Source organism: Euphorbia lathyris, chromosome 3 (genome assembly GCF_963576675.1).
Source record: "Euphorbia lathyris chromosome 3, ddEupLath1.1, whole genome shotgun sequence".
Classification (NCBI taxonomy): Eukaryota; Viridiplantae; Streptophyta; class Magnoliopsida; order Malpighiales; family Euphorbiaceae; genus Euphorbia; species Euphorbia lathyris.
Window position 1 is genome coordinate 100,170,926 of NC_088912.1, and position 16,608 is coordinate 100,187,533.

The 16,608-nt window shown below is 34.2% G+C and overlaps 2 protein-coding genes across 16 annotated transcripts in view; one reads left to right on the forward strand and one right to left on the reverse strand.

Moving 5' to 3' along the window:
* The first annotated feature begins 3,763 nt into the window (after nucleotides 1–3,763).
* Nucleotides 3,764–5,417, forward strand: LOC136223968 (uncharacterized protein At5g39865). The gene has a single exon (XM_066012152.1). It carries the CDS (start codon nucleotides 4,268–4,270, stop codon nucleotides 5,054–5,056), a length of 789 nt encoding a protein of 262 aa, XP_065868224.1. The 5' UTR covers nucleotides 3,764–4,267; the 3' UTR covers nucleotides 5,057–5,417.
* A 10,586-nt stretch (nucleotides 5,418–16,003) lies between these two features.
* The window catches only part of LOC136223978 (uncharacterized), a 39,983-nt gene continuing 39,378 nt past the window's right edge, over nucleotides 16,004–16,608 (reverse strand). For all 15 annotated transcript variants that reach the window (XM_066012170.1, XM_066012173.1, XM_066012167.1 and 12 more), the window contains one exon: nucleotides 16,004–16,561. In XM_066012170.1, coding sequence (XP_065868242.1) covers nucleotides 16,280–16,561 — 282 coding nt within the window. In that variant the 3' untranslated portion in view covers nucleotides 16,004–16,279. The remainder of the gene's footprint in view (nucleotides 16,562–16,608) is intronic.

Here is a 16,608-nt window from a genome sequence, read left to right on the forward strand (position 1 = left end):
AGATCAATTAGGGGTAGAGTAACTTAGTTAGGCGTAGAATAACTTAGTTAGAATTAGATAACTTAGCTAGGATTAGTATAATTCAACCTAGGAGTAGATTAATATAAACAAACTAACTCAAAACCCCCTAAGCCTAGATAACATCCGAGACCGAGTAGCTCGGTACTTGCAGAAATAAATCCTATGGACGATAACCTGGACTTAAACCAGAAATTTATTACTTGATAACGATGGGGTACACTTATCCCTTAGTGAGGATTCTGCGGAATCCGCATCATTACTCAATCCTTGAAAAATTCCAAATGATTTCTTAGCTATCACCAAATATCCATATTCCTCAAGTACTATCGATTAGTTCTTAGCTATCACCAAATATCGATATTCCTCAATTACTATCAACTTTCGGTCCGAAGAATTTAACCTAGAGCTCTGATACCAAACTGTCACACCCGGCCCTAGACGACCTCAATCGGCATCGGGCGTGAAATAGAAAGATCATAATCAATACTTAGAAGTCTCCAATTTATCCAAATATCATTATATTACAATTGCAATACCAAAGTTCTAACCATAATTCTAACAATAAGCAACAACTTCCGATCCTTGCCTAATCGGTTGGTAACTTTCTCTCTATCATGTACTTTCTCACCTAAAAACATTAAAACATTTAAAAACGTGAGACAAAAATCTCAGTAAGCAATTATCAACTATAAAAACCAACTTTACTTAACAAAGCTACATATATACATTTACAAAGAGATTTAATCAAAACCTTATAAAATATACTCAAACTTAAGTTTATAAGATAGTCATCAAAACCTTATAAAATATTCTCAAAACTTAAGTTCATAAAATAACATTTGTGTATGTATATCCATCCTCGAATTCCACCCGTGTAGATCATAACATCAATCATAACAATATCGAGATATCTCATTTATATCTCGTTCCTTGCCTAACAGTTAGGACTACCAGCCGTGCACTCTGGCCATACCGCCATTAGATATGGTCTTACAAATACAACTCCTACCCCGGACAATTTTAGATGGATAAACCCATTTTATCTGTCAAAATATCACAACTCATAAAAATCATATTTGGACTTCAATCCAATAACCGCAACAGATTTCTCAATCCAAAAACAATTCGTAAGAAATCATCAAATTCATTTTATTCACTATATATATACATTGAAACCAAAAACACACACACACACACATATATATATGTAAATCAACCAAATTAAGCCTTAAATCAACATAATCAAGTAAAATCTGAAATTCACATAGCCAATAGCTTCATTTGAACCATAATTTCACAATAAAAAGCAAAATCGTGAAAAATCTCAATTTTACAAAATTCCTGCATAACCTTAAAATATCAATTTCTGAAACTTCTTTGATTATATATATATATATAACTCAAAATATAGTTGATAGTTATTTACATTGGCTACTAATTGAAAAAAACAGACCCGTTCAATTCTCCTATAAATTTTGTCTAAGACGTTTCCCTCTAAACACTGCCGAAACTCAAAAACTCTTTGGTTAGGACTTAGATCTATGTATAAGGATACTAAGGTTTAAATATCAAGTGATTTGGACAGTCGAATCTCCGTAAATCAAAGAAAATGGTGGAGAAATAGTTCAGAGAAAACTGATGAATTTAGAAGGAAAATAAAAAGGAAGGAAAAGAAAAAGAAATGTTGATGATGATTCGATATGTTCCAGATCATTTGAGATATACAGTCAAACCTTCATAAATTAATACTTGATAAATTAATAACCTCTTTAAAATAATAATTTCTTCCGGTCCCGATTTGGATCATATCTTTTATACTCGATAAATTAATAACTTCTATAAATTAATAAAATTTCATGGTCCCAACATTATTAACTTATAAAGGTTTTACTGTATATCTCAAATTTGAAAAATATCTGGTTTGGTCCTCCATCTTTATATAATCTTTTAAAAATTACCCTAAACTTTTAATTTATACATAAACCATCAAATTAACTCCAAACTTTTCCCATAGCACCAAATAAAAATCACACACCTAATAATTATCATATATATTACTATCAAGGTATAAATTTTAAAAATTTAGACACGGACGTGACAGAAGTCCCCTTTCGAGATAGTATACACCAAGGCACCCAACCACTCACTTGATTTGAGCGAAGTTCCCAAGAGGGAGAAGAAGAGCGTAGCCGCACATAACTTGGCCAACGACTATCATAGAATGCACCAAGAAGTGCGACATCGCATTAAGGAGAAGAATAGCCAGGTCAAAACTAAGGTGGATGAGCACCGACGGGATGTACAGTTTGAGGTGGGGGACAAGGTGATGGTATACTTGGGCAAAGAACGTCTTATGCATACCCCAAGTAGTAAGCTGAGGCCGAGGAAGTATGGCCCTTACCGGATCACGAAGAAGATTAGTGCCAACACGTATCAACTAACCTTTCCCAATTAGCTTGGGATAATGTCTTCTTCTTTTAACGTGCAGGATCTTAGCTTGTGGAAGCCGGAGGGAACGTTGCCAACCAAGGCATCGGGGACGGAGTCCGACTCTTTCGAAGAAGGGGAGAATGATGAGGGCATCCTTTCACTAAGCCCGAGCCCGGAGCCAAGGGACGAGAATATCGAAAACCGGGGAAACCAGCCTAGCACGCGGGGCGTGCTCGCCAAGGCGCGAGGCGTGAAGGAACTAAGTCTCGAAGATTTGCCTAGAAGCTCAGGAGCGCGGGGCATGGATTCGGCGCTGGAGGAAAAACCAACCCAGGAGGGCAAGCACGCGGGGGCGTAGTCCCGAAGACGCTTCGCGTGAAGTTCACCACCCCTGGTCACCGGGAGTAGAAGCTCCAATACGCGGGGCGTGACTCCAGGAATCCCACGCGTAAAGTCCTCCGCGAAGATTCTCCCGGATTAGGAGCCGCGTTACGTGGAGCGTACCAAGACCCACGCGGGGCGTGGACTGCTGAGGGAATATTTCTCCTCCAAGTTCTTATCAAGAGGGGACCAATACCGTCAGTGTTTATTTACTGTTTTGCCACCAACCCTTATTTACTAAACTACCATGGACTCTTTCCTTTCCCATCATACCCTTAGGCACATGCTATGCCCAAAACCCTATTCATGGGTTTTTGGTCTTTATCTTTGTTATTTTGGAGAGTATTTAAACCCTCCTCTTTATAATGTTCCTTAACTTTGAATGAATTAAAACTAAAAACCTCCATTAGAGCTTGGATTATCAATTCTTGGGTTTACTTAACCTTCTAGTTTAGCTAGAGAAGATTGTATTCTTTATTGGTTTACGATTAAAACCTTTAATCGATTTCAATCTACATCACCTAATGGACTCAGCAAGCTCTCACATTACGAACAAACAAAAGTAACAATTAACAGGAAACAATAAATAACAAATATTACAATATATCTATAATATATTAGAAAATAAAAAAGATAGGCATCAAGATATTATTTTTCCAATTTTGTAATTTTTAATTTTTTTAATTTTTTAATCATAGTTAAAAGTAGTAAAAATAAAAACATCAATCAAAATCAATATTCAAACAAACCGCCTTTTTGAAGGCAAAAGGAAAGTGTAGGGTATGACTTTGGCCCCAACCATCACTACCAAACCTCAAAAACTTCAATTTTTTTTTCAAAAAAATAAAATAAAATATTATTTTACATAAAAGGAATTAAAAAATAAAAATAAATATACTTGGCTTTATAATTAAGCCTCCAAAATCAGCTCCTCCACATTTATTATCTCCTCAAAAGCTAAACAGCTTAAAAGCAATAAAACCAGAAATCCAAACAGAGCCCATAAATTTCTCTCTGTTTTACCTGTCTTCTTCCCTTAATCTCTCTGCAAAAAAACGAAACCCATTCACACAGAAAAATCAAAACCCAACTCAATCAACTTTTTTTCACCGCCTTCGCTTCCTTGATCAGCTGCCACCGCCCTCCTCCACCTTTTCACCGTCTTTTTCGCCTCCGGTTATCTTCTTCTCATCTTCGCCTGCAAGCAAACATCATCCGGTTTTGTTGCAGCCTCTAATTCAAACGGTTAGGGTTGCTTTTTTCTTCCTTCTTTTTGGGTTTTCGTTGATTGAGAAAGAAAATTTATATTAGCTTTCAATTTTTTTGATCATTTCTGCCCCCAAAAATTGAAAGGTCAAGATCGTCTGAATCTTGATCTGGAAAACCCTAATTTGTTCGATTCGTTGAAATTCCGGTTGCTTTGTGAGTTGGGTCGATGGCAGGATTCGAAAATAACGTGGAATTCAAGGGTAAAGCGAAACCCAACACGATGGTTCCTTCCTTGTTTAGCCGTTCTTTCACAATTCGTTCTCCACCCAAAAATTCCCAAAGAGATTACATTAATTCCCCTTCTAGATTCTACAATTCCTTAGAATCCATGAAAGGCAAGGTTAAAAAGCTCTGTAATATCTTCGAAGCCTCGAAATCGGCTAAATCAAGTACCACAGAATTGCATACCCAATTGATATCTCAATCAAACAAGCTCAAGTCCGTGAAATCAATGGGAGCTGATTATCATAGGTACCCTTTCAATGAAATTCGATTAGCCGGTACAGAAGATAGAATTGTGGTTTATTTAACCAGTTTACGAGGGATTAGAAGGACATTTGAAGATTGTTATGCAGTTATGATGATTTTCAGAGGGTTTAGGGTATGGATTGATGAGAGAGATATTTCAATGGATTCAGCTTATAAGAAGGAATTGCAGAGCGTTTTGGGGGAAAAACATTTTAGCTTACCACAAGTGTTTATAAAGGGGAAACACATGGGTGGAGCAGAGGTGATTAAGCAAATGTATGAAACTGGTGAATTGGCTAAGATTCTAGACGGATTTCCAAAGAGAGATTCCGTGTCCCTTTGTGAAGGGTGCGGGGATGCAAGGTTTAAACCTTGTGGGAATTGTAGTGGCAGTAGAAAGATCTTTGATGAAGATGAAGAGGTGCTAAAGAGATGCTTGGAATGCAACGAAAACGGGTTAATTCGTTGCCCTGAGTGCTGTTCTTGATTTTTACATTATATGATTTGCCCTGCTTGTTCTGTATGTATGAATGTGGATGATGTATTAAACTTCAGTTTGGATTCATGGGTTTAGTTTGTTTTCCATTTTCTTACTGAATGATCACCGGTTCCGTCCCTGGACCGAATCCGTGTTTCATTTCGTGGAGGAATAAGAGTCTGTCTTGTATTGTGGAAACATCAAAACTTGGTTTGGTTTGGTGTTATGCTAGTATTTTCTTACAGGAGGAGAAAGTATCTCCTTTTTGCTATGTAAATATTTAGTACTAAATGCAATGCAACTTAGGGTTGCTAATGTGCAAATCATGATTGTAATGAGAAAGGGGTCTTTTTTTTCCCTAAGTTTTTCCTGTCTTATCTTCTACAATTGATGCTTTTTTTTCTGCAATTTCGGTATGAAATGAATGTTATGATGAACAGCTCTTGCAATTTCGATATGAATGAATGTTATGAACAACTCTTGTTCTGTTCGGTTCAGCTTTTGTTTACCATTTGCTGTTTTCGTAGTTATTAGAGCCTCTATTGATAAACACTAATGGAGGGGTCTGCTTGGTTCGGCTTTTGTTTAGTATTTGCGTTGTTGTTGGTAGCTGATAGTAGTTCGTCATAAAGGGCGGCCCGGTGCACTACTCGTCCCCGCTAAGCGAGGGTCCAGGGAGGGGTCCGTCCACAAGGGTGTCTTGGGGGCAAGCCTACCCCTGCTAATTTATTTTGGCAAGAGGCCGCTCTTAAGACTCGAACACGTGACCTCTCGGTGTCTTGGGGGCAAGCCTTCCCCTGCTAATTTATTTTGGCAAGAGGCCACTCCTAAGACTCGAACACGTGACCTCTCGGTCACACGACAACAACGTTTACCGTTGCACCAAGGCTCGCCCTCGATAGTAGATAGTAGTTCCGTCATATTCCTACTAAATTATCCAATTATAACTTATTAACTGCTAACACACCTTTCTAATTAGCTATCTATTGACGAATACTAATAGAGCGTGTCTTTTTTTTTGGTATTATTAATGTTTGTTGTTGTCAGTACCTGGGCGCCTGTTTGGCTCAGCTGTTGTTTAGTATTTGTTGTTGTCGGTAACCTATAGTTATTAGCTAGCTATTGACGAACACTAATAGAGCGTCTGTTCAGTTCATCTGTTGTTTACTGTTTTCTGTTTTCGTAGTTATTAGAGCCTCTATTGACAAACACTAATGGAGGGGGTCTGTTTGGTTCAGCTGTTGTTTAGTATTTGTGTTGTTGTCGGTAGCTGATAGTAGTTCCGTCATATTCCTAATAACTTATCCAATTACAACGTATTAACCACTAATGCACCTTTCTAATTAGCTAGCTATTAGAGCGTCTGTTTGGTTCGGGTGTAGTTTAATGTTTTTTGTTGTCGGTACCTGATGGTTAGCAGCTAGCTATTGACGTACACTAACAGACGCTTGGCTCAGCTGTTGTTTAGTATTTGTTGTTGTCGATAGCTGTGATAGTTATTAGCTAGCTATTGACGAACACTAATACAGCTTCTTTTTGGCTCAGCTGTTGTTTAGTGTTTGTTGTTGTCGGTACCTCATAATTATTAGCTAGCTATTGACGAACTTCAATAGAGCGTCTTTTTGGCTCAGCTGATGTTTAGTGTTTCTTGTTGTCGGTAGCGGATTGCTATTGACGCATACTACTAGAGCGTCTGTTTGGTTCAGCTGTTGTTTAATATTTGCTGTTTTTCTCAATTATAACCAAACATTTAACCAAACATTTATATCTATTGTTTAGCGTAAAACAGTAAAAGATAGCTAGAAAAAGCAAGCTGATAGTTATTAGCTAGCTATTGACGAACACTGATAAAGTGTCTGTTTGGTTTATCCGTTGTTTGGTAATTGTTGTTGTCATTTAGCTGTTGTTTAGTGTTTGTTGTTGTCGGTAGCTGAGTTATTAGCTAGCTATTGGTAACTGTTTCTCAATTATAACCGTACATTTTATATCTATAATAAGAAGTAGCTGCTAAAAGGAAGCTGATAGTTATTAGCTAGCTATTGATGAACACTAGTAGAGTCTCTGTTTGGTTCAGCTGATGTTTAGTGTTCGCATCGTTTTTAGTAGTTGATAGTTATTAGCAAGCTGTTGACAAACACTAATAGAGCGTCTGTTTGGTCCAGCTGTTGTTTAGTGTTTGTTGTCGTGGATAGCCTCCAGTTATTAACTAGATTGGCTTATGGGGTTGGCTTACTGTATATGATTGGCACCTAAACCTTCTCTTTCTTCTTTTTATGAGCGTGAAAAGACGTGCTGTGCGTGGAACCTCATCTCACCCTACCACTGCTTTGCTCGTATCCTTTTGCTTCGCTTGTGGCTAAGTGTGAAAACGAAAGATTCTTCTCCAAAGAACGATCATTCTTGTTAAAACCCTGCCCTATTTCTTATATTATCTAATACCACTGATTCAGACCTTTAAGTCGACTCTGCTTCGTGATCCGAGTCTCGTTATCAAGTACTAACTCTCACCTCCAGAATCAGCATCCCTTCGATGGCAGTTTAATTCGATCCCTCACAGGATTCTCCCATCTCACTTGCGAACACTGATAGAGCGTCTGTTTGGTTCAGCTATGGTTCAGTATTTTCGTTGTTGTCGGTAGCCGATAGTTATTAGCTAGCTATTAACGAACACTAATAGAGAGTCTGTTTGGTTCAGCTATTGTTCAGTGTTTGTTGTTGTCGGTAGCGGATAGTTATTAGTTATCTATTGACCATTATTTTATATATCTATTGTTTAGAGAACTAAACAGGTACATAATCTTGATTTAGTTGTGACTACTTGTTCATTTTCATTTGGACATTCTTTTCCGGAACTGCAGGGAATAGTTGTGGAATGATGGATGTCTCACTTGCTAAAATTTCCAATGAGTTATCGGGTCACAATCTTTATACGTTGCACGTGATAATCGTGTCAAACGGATGGTTTATTTTGATGCGTTTTTTTTTTCTTTTCGTGTGGCGTTAAAAATTGACAGAACTAGTAAAATTGTTGCAAATATGTTGAATTGTTCCTTCTCGTGATGTCATGGAACTATTTAAACTAGGTTTAATACATCATTTATTCTTAAATTTGTCTAAAAAGTTCGATTAAAATGTCCTAATAGCCTTTCGAACCGTAAAATGTAGTTAATTAATCACCAGGTTGTAAAACATGCTCTGTTCTTTATGACTAAAAAAACTGAACTGAATTGTACTGAAACAATAATATAATCCTTTAAAAATAGCAATAATTAAAATAAAAATCTGAAAAAAATAATAACGGTTCTAATAATAATGATAATAGTAATAATGAAAAAAATAATTATAAAAAATAATTATGATTATAATAAGTAGTGATAAATTATTGAACTGAACTGAATTAATTACTGAACTTACTGAAATTAAGTAATAAAGAACATGGCCTTGCATGATGTGTTGCACGTGTTTTGGAAAAGTAAAACGACTAAGTTCTGTCTAATATCAGAGAGGACAAAATTTATAGGTAAACAAATAAGGATTTTTTCTTTTTAACTCTAAACGTGAGATATTAAGTGTTCGGTAAACTTTCGAAACAACTGTTTTTACAAAAAAAAAAAAAAAAAAAAAACAATTAGCATCTACTACTTATAAAAAAAAAAAAGCTAACAATTAGAACAAGTGAACCAAATATCCTTTTAGTTTATCTATGAGCTTTGCGACTACTTAACAGAAATAGCTAACAATTACAGAAATAGCTAACAATTACAACAAATAGCTTTTAGTGATTTAACAGTGAAAAATTTCAAAGGTGGGTCAATTTCAGAGATCATTATGAAACATAGATATGTTAGCTTTTATTATGTGCATATCATTTGATTCCAAAAAAAAAATTAAATTCAATAAAATATTTGGATTTTTCTTGTCCAACTCGTAAAAAATATAATATATTTTTTTCAATATTTTTCATATATATCCATGTGTTTATGATCTATTACTATTAAATGATAAAAAGATGTAAATGTAAAGTGTAAATGATAAGATTCATGACTGAAAAATATAGTTTGATAAATTATTTTTCAAATTAACAATATTAGGGATAAATTTGCTTTTTGCTGTGAATTTCAGGAATAAAATTATATTATTTTAAATGTTAAACGTAAAATTATTCTTGACCGTCAATATTCAGCATCCTACCAAATAAAAACTGAATAGTGAATTTGCAATTTTGGAAATATTTATGTTGTTGGAGTTGTGCTTTCCAAATAAATTGAATTGTCCATTAATTTTCAGATTGTGCCAAACAAACAGAAGATAAAATACCAAAAGTTATTCTTTAAATCAAATTATATTGGCCTAATACACAAATAACCCTCTGAACTTGTCCAAATATTGCAAATGCCCCCTCCAAGTTTCAATTGTAACAACTTACCTCTCAAACTTGTCCAATCGTAACAACTTACCCTTTAAACTTGTCCAATTGTAAAACACAACCCCAAATTGCTGACATGGACTGCAATTGAAGAAACACGTGAAATACAAAATCTGCAACGCTCGTGGAGTATGATAATCAGATCTTTGGCGTGATACGAATCCGGAAAAACTTTTTTACGGTTGCTTCAAATACGGGGTAAAAAAATTCCCAATTTGGGGTTATGTTTTACAATTGGACAAGTTTAAGGGGTAAGTTGTTACAATTGAAAGTTGATGGGGACAGTTGCAACATTTGGACAAGTTTAGGGGGTTATTTGTATATTAGGCTAATTATATTTTATCCCATATGTAATACCCATTTCGCCCCTCTAACTAAAGCTTCAATAGAATTTTAAACTATCAAAATCATCAATCGGGTCATCCAACTGAATAAAAATCATCAATTGAATCCATATTCTAAACAAAAATCATCAATTGAATCCTCACTGAAAATCATTCAGTTGAAACAGTCTTAGACCCTCTTTTCCAAACCTATTTCAAGCCAACATAAAGATCATACAGTCCATTTAGCATAGTTACAATTTTTAATTTTGAGATAAAATGATGACTCAATTAATGATTTTTACTTAGTTTAGAACTAGTTGATGATTTTAATACTTTAAATTATAATTAACTTTAAATTTTTTGTTTAAGAGATGAAATGAATGTTATGCTTTTATTATTATTTGAATATTATTAAAATGAACATTGTTGAATGAAATTCAAAGTTTTATTATTATTTGAATATTATTAAAATCGACGTTACGAACAACTTTAATTTTTGAATATTTTCATTTTGAGGTCGTTAACAGTTATTTTGAGGAGTTTGTTAAAGTTGAATGGCTACCGATGTTAAAAAGTGTAAAAGTCAGTGGTCATACTGTTAAAAATTAAAATTCAGTAGTCACAATGTTAAAATGATAAAGTTCAGTGGCCATGGGTGTAATTTACCCTAATATTATATTCATTCACCTGTTATATATATAGAAATAAGTTTTGAAAAAATGTAATTGCAGAATATCAGAACATATCATATATATATATATATATTTCAATTGAAAGTTTTTCCTTTTCTGTTCTTATTAGGATATGGATTAAACCATTATTTGGCCATCGATCTATCTAAAATTTTGTTATTTGGTCGCTGACATATAATTTGGACATATTTGGTCCCTGATCTATCCCAATTTATACAATTTTACCCAATTTAAATAGAGTTTTGACATAATTGTTATTCTATTAGCACATAATTTTACACTTAAATTTGATCAATTTTAGTTTAGTGATTTGTTTTTATTTGTTTTTATTTTTTTAATCTAATTAATTATTTTGGCATAAGAGAGTTTATGTAACAAATAAACTATAAGAGAGTTTATATAACAAATAAACTTCAAGATGTGTGACGTGTTAAGCTCATATGTAAAAATATCATTACATATGAGGGGGTAACGGTTTTGTCAAGTTTCCATCTAAATTGGGTGAAATTTTACCAATTGGAATAGTTCAGGGACCAAATATGACCGAATAATAGATCAGAGGTCAAATGATAAAATTTTGAATAGATCAGAGGCCAAATGATAAAATTTTGAATAGATCAGAGACTCAATAACACCTTAAGCCTTAGGAGATTAATTAAGTTGATTCAGTCTTAAAATTGTTGCATATGTTACATCTATCATAATTCATATTATAGAAATCCAAAAAAAAAAAAAAAAACCCCAACAAATTCGAGTAAATCTCAGAAACTTTATTAATATGCGATAGGTCGTACATATTTTATTCCATATTAAGATTTAAATGCCTGTTTCTGTGTCTAATGCAGAGACGCTGCAAAAACACTTATTTTGGATACAAGTACAAGTAGAACAAAGACAGTGATTCGGAGCAGCACAGTCAGCTGTTGTATTGCAAGTGAAATCTGCTATTGGTCCTCTAGCTATCTCATAAGCACCGTTTGCAGTTTTTGAACCTGCATTAATATATAATTAGTATAAATAAAATAAAATTCGTAAGAACTTCAAATTAAATATATATATGAACTTACATGAAGTGAAAACCAATGCAACTTAATTCAACACCGATGAAAACTTGATTGCCATTTTTTTTTATTTTGTTGAGATTCAGAGAATTACTGGAATTTTTTAATTTGTTTGGTTGTTTTGTCTGTTTTTGTTTAATTTATAGATAAATTTTTTATTTTAAATTTGGAAAGTAAATCCATGATATTAAATTCACCAACCCTATAATTGTGTATGCCATGTATCTAAGGAAAAAAGCATAATTTGATGGCTTAATACATCAATTGCCCCCTGAATTTATCCAAAAAAACTTGATTGGTTCTTTGAACTTTCAAAGTGTTACGATAATCCCCTCAACCTGTATAAAATGTTCAATTAGTCTCTTGAACTTACATCAAATGTAACCAATTGATCACTCGAAGATGTATTATACGAGTTTAAAAAAAAGTAAAAAGACCAAAATCGGAGTATACAGATCTAATATTAGAGAAGACAAGTTGTATAGTTGAGCAAGCAATAACTTCATTTTTAATCTATTTTTTAATTATGTAATAACATTCTAAAATGCGTGGAATACATCTATCGTATTTAACTTAATTTTTTTTTTGCGACCAAGTGATATTTAACGCAAGTTGGGGGGCTAACTGAATATTTTATATAAGTTGAGGGGGCTCTCGAGACACTTAAAAATTTAAAGAGCCAATCAAACTTTTTAGACAAATTCAGAAAACAAATAATATATTAAACCTAATTTTGATACCTTTTAATTAAAAAAGACATTTTAATTCTGCATAAATCAATTCAAATCACTTGAATTTTAATTAAAATGATATATTTTAATTAAAATTTGAAATTATAAGTTAGAATTGATTTAAATCACTGGCGTCTGGATTTAATCAAATTACAGAAATTCCCAATCCTAAAAAACAAAATCTTCTCGTCGTCTATATATAATTTATGGGTTAAGGTGTAAAAGTATTCCTAACATTTTGAGTCAGGAGCAATTTTACCTCTAACGTTTAAAATGGTGCAATTTTACCTCTAACATTAGTAGTCAAGAGCAATTTTATCCTTAACGTTGATAAATTGGGTCAATTTCAAACAATTTTATAAAACACATATATTTTTGTTTCTTATTCCGCACCAATTGAATATCAATTCGTTCTAAAAAAAGGATTTCATGTTTTTTATAATTTAGAGTTAAGGTGCAAAACCACCTCTAACGTTTTGAGTGAGGAGCAATTTTACCTTAACGTTTAAAATGGTGTAATTTTACTCATAACGTTGGTAGCCAAAAGCAATTTTACCCTTAACGTTGATAATTTGGGTCAATTTCAGACAATATTATAAAATACAGATATTTTTGTTCCTTATTCTACACCAATTGCATATCAGTTCGTTCTAAAAAAAAGATTTCATGTTTTTTTATAATTTAATAATAGAATTGAAGATTAATATTTATAAATTCAGTGAATTTTTTGTCCAATTCGTACAAAAGACTGTATATTTTTTTATTGCTTTCACATCGCAACATAGGTTTGTGATTTGTTACTGCTAAAATGACACACATGCGAAGTGTAAATGATAAGATTCATGACCGAGAAGACAGTTTGATGAATTATTTCTGAAATTGACCCAAATTATCAAAGTTAGGGGCAAAATTGCTATTGGCTTCCAACGTTAGGTGTAAAATTGCACCATTTTAGACGTTAGGGGTAAAATTTCTCTTGATCCAAAACGTTAGGGGTATTTTTGCACTTTAACCCTATAATTTATAGTGTAGAACTCCAAAAAATAAAATTGAGTAAATTTCAGAAATGTAAAGATATTATTATTAAGACTTAATACATCATTTGCCTCCAGAACTTGTCCAAAAAGCTTGATTGACCTCCTGAACTTTCAAAGCGCCCCGATAGCCTCCTGAACTTGCATAAAATGTTCAGTTAGCCGCCTGAACTTGCGTAAACTCGGTCGCAAAAAAGTAAATTAAATACAGAAGCTATATTTCACGCATCTTAGAATGTTATTACATATTAGAACCACATACCCCGATTTTGGTCGATTTACTTTTTTTAAAATTCGTGCTATACATCTTCCGTATTTAACTTATTTTAAGTTTTTACATTTTCTATCAATAGTTCGATAAAAACTCGATCATGTTGAGCTCAATTTATAAATGAACCGAAGTTGAGCATGACGAAATTCCGCTCGAAAGCTAGCGAGCATACTCGATTATAGGTTCAAAAACAAGCTCATGAGCAAGCTAGATTACAATGTTCATGAACAAACACGTGAGCAAGCTTGGTTCGATTATTTTTTTAATAATAATATTTTCTATAAATGGGGAAATATAAAACAACATAGTTTTGTGTTAAAAAATTCAAATCAATATAATTAATGAACATAATTAATGAGTTGTTTGCAACGAAATTCATAAATTGAATTAACGAAATGCTTGCGAGCAAAGCTTGTGAACAATCTCGTTAACAAGTTTGCGAATAGCTGGTGAGTAGATCACGAACAAAATGTTGAGATCGAACTCGTTAATTTTATAACGAGCCGAGCATCAGTTCGGCTCAATTACAACTCTAGCCCTAATCACGTCCTTAGGCAGCAAAAACACTCCCATAAAAAAACATGCATGCTACGAAGAACAGAAATAACGAGTTACACATGTCTTACAAAGGATAGACTCTTATAAGTATATCCAAGGGTGGAACCAGCCCAGGGAACCGAAGCCCCCGGCCACCGGCTCCACTCTTGAATATTATTAGTTTTGTTCCTTATAGTGCTCTTAATATTGCTCTTAATATTGATTTATATTTAATTTAGTGGGCTGCTATTTACCGCAATATTTTTTCCAACCACCGCATTTTTTTTGACAATTTTGCCCTCCTCATAATTTAAACTCAAAAAACTCAAAACTCTCAAATTCTCTCTAGCTTTTTGGATTTTAAAAAAACCCGGCCTAAAACGACATGCCGCCAAAGACATGAGCGGGTAAAGGCTTCATGAATGCTCCCGTAAGTTTTTTTTTTTTAAAATTACTCCGAAATCACGGGCTCCGCCTCCGAATCGGAGTCGGAATCCGTATGAATTTAGCCTAAACGGACGGGACGTGCCGTTTCCACCACGGGTGGAACGAACGGCATGCTCGTTCCACCCGTGGTGGAAACGGCACGCGCCGTTCGTTCCACTGTACGGTGGAACGAACGGCGCTCTCGTTCCACCGTACGGTGGAAACGGCGCGTGCCGTTTCCACCACGGGTGGAACAGGCATGCCGTTCGTTCCACCGTACGGTGGAACGGTGCGCGCTGCTCGTTTAAGCCAAATCCATTTAAAAAAAAAATCAAAAAGAGAGAAAAAAAAAGTTTTAGTTTTTGATAAAAAATTATGACAAGGGCATAAATGTCAAAAGAGTGCGGTAGGTGGAAAAAACTATTACGGTATATAGCAATACCCTTAATTTATGTAATATTATTTCAATAGTTCAGAGTATTTGAATTTGTTTAATAGACTGTCTACTTTTACAAATGATTCAAATTCCTCTTATTTACTAACGGATTTTGCAAATAGAGGAAACCTCAAACTCGCATTTATGAACTTTTTAACCACGGAAACGTGTTTACAAATATACAAAACATCTCTTCTAATAAAAAACACTTAAATGATCTCAAAACGAATATTTTCAAAAATTAAAGTTCCTTGAAATATCACTAACTCTTCGAATTTTTTAGTTTGAGACCGTCAACTAGGGATGGCAACGAGTAGTATACCTGCGGGTACCCGGCACTATCCGATCCTAATGGGACTACCCGTACCCTGTATAAAAAGGTATGACACGGGTATGTGATCAAAAACATTACCCGTTACGGTAATGGGACGGGTATGGGAATACCCTCTAGGGTACTCGGTACCCGTCATAATTTTTTTATATATCAATAAATATAATTGTTTTTTAGACTGTAAGACGTGAGATTTGAACTCCAGTCTTTTATTTTTTAACCACTGAATGATACTACTAAGCTATTTTATTCTTAATAATTAAGGTTCAATTTGTTCAATTTTTAGATAGATGATTTATTAAATTTATACTTTGTTAAATTTGTAATATTTTTCTTTTATTTATTGATTCTTAATAATGGGTAAGGGTACCCGCGAATTAAATGGGACGGGTATGGGATGCAAAAACTATACCCGTTAGGGTAATGGGACGGGTACGGGTAATTAAAAAATAAAAGGGTAAGGGTTTGGGATCAGCTTTACCCACGGGTACCATACCTGTTGCCATCCCTACCGTCAACAATCATTATAAGGTTTTGACTGGCTACCAGTGTTAAAAAAAAAATGTAAAAATCAGTGGCCATACGGTTAAGAATTGAAGTTGAGTGACCACAATGTTAAAATGGATAAAATCCAATAGTCATGAGTGTAATTTACCCGTTAATGATGTGACGTGTTAACTTGATATAATGATAAAAATGTTTACTAACATTTTAGTGAAAATGTCTACTTTTACAAATGATTCAAATTCCTCTTATTTACTAACAGATTTTGCAAATAGAGGAAACCTCAAACTCGCATTCGTGAACTTTTTAACCGCGGAAACGTGTTTACAAATACACGAAACCTCTACAAACTATTCACAAAATCATCAATGAGGATACAAGAATACTAGGCTAAAAATTCTTCTTCCTATTATGCATTTTCCATGTACACCACAAGTTCCCCGCATTTCCGAGCCGGTTATTGCGTCAGAGGAACGCATTCGAGTTCGATTTCTAACACACCCCTCTCTACATTCTGTAGCCGGAGGCTTATTTCTTGTTTTACATTCCCATCTACTAAGGTAATCACACCATCTTTCACCAGAGTGTTGTCCTTGCTCGCCACCCACTTTCCGAGTTGCATTGTCTCGTTGATGTTCGATGTTTCGTAGGCTTTTGCAGCTTTTACTAGAGGTTGGATGTCAATCTCGGCCTCACCCATGAAGTCATCGGTCGAGAATGTATCCTTGTCGTAAACAAGCTGCATTTCGGAAGATCAATGATTTAGTAGTAATAGTACAAAACAAG

What these genes read in the sequence shown, in the direction of transcription:
- LOC136223968 (XM_066012152.1), top strand. Translation starts at nt 4,268, where the DNA reads ATGGCAGGATTCGAAAATAACGTGGAATTCAAGGGTAAAGCGAAACCC.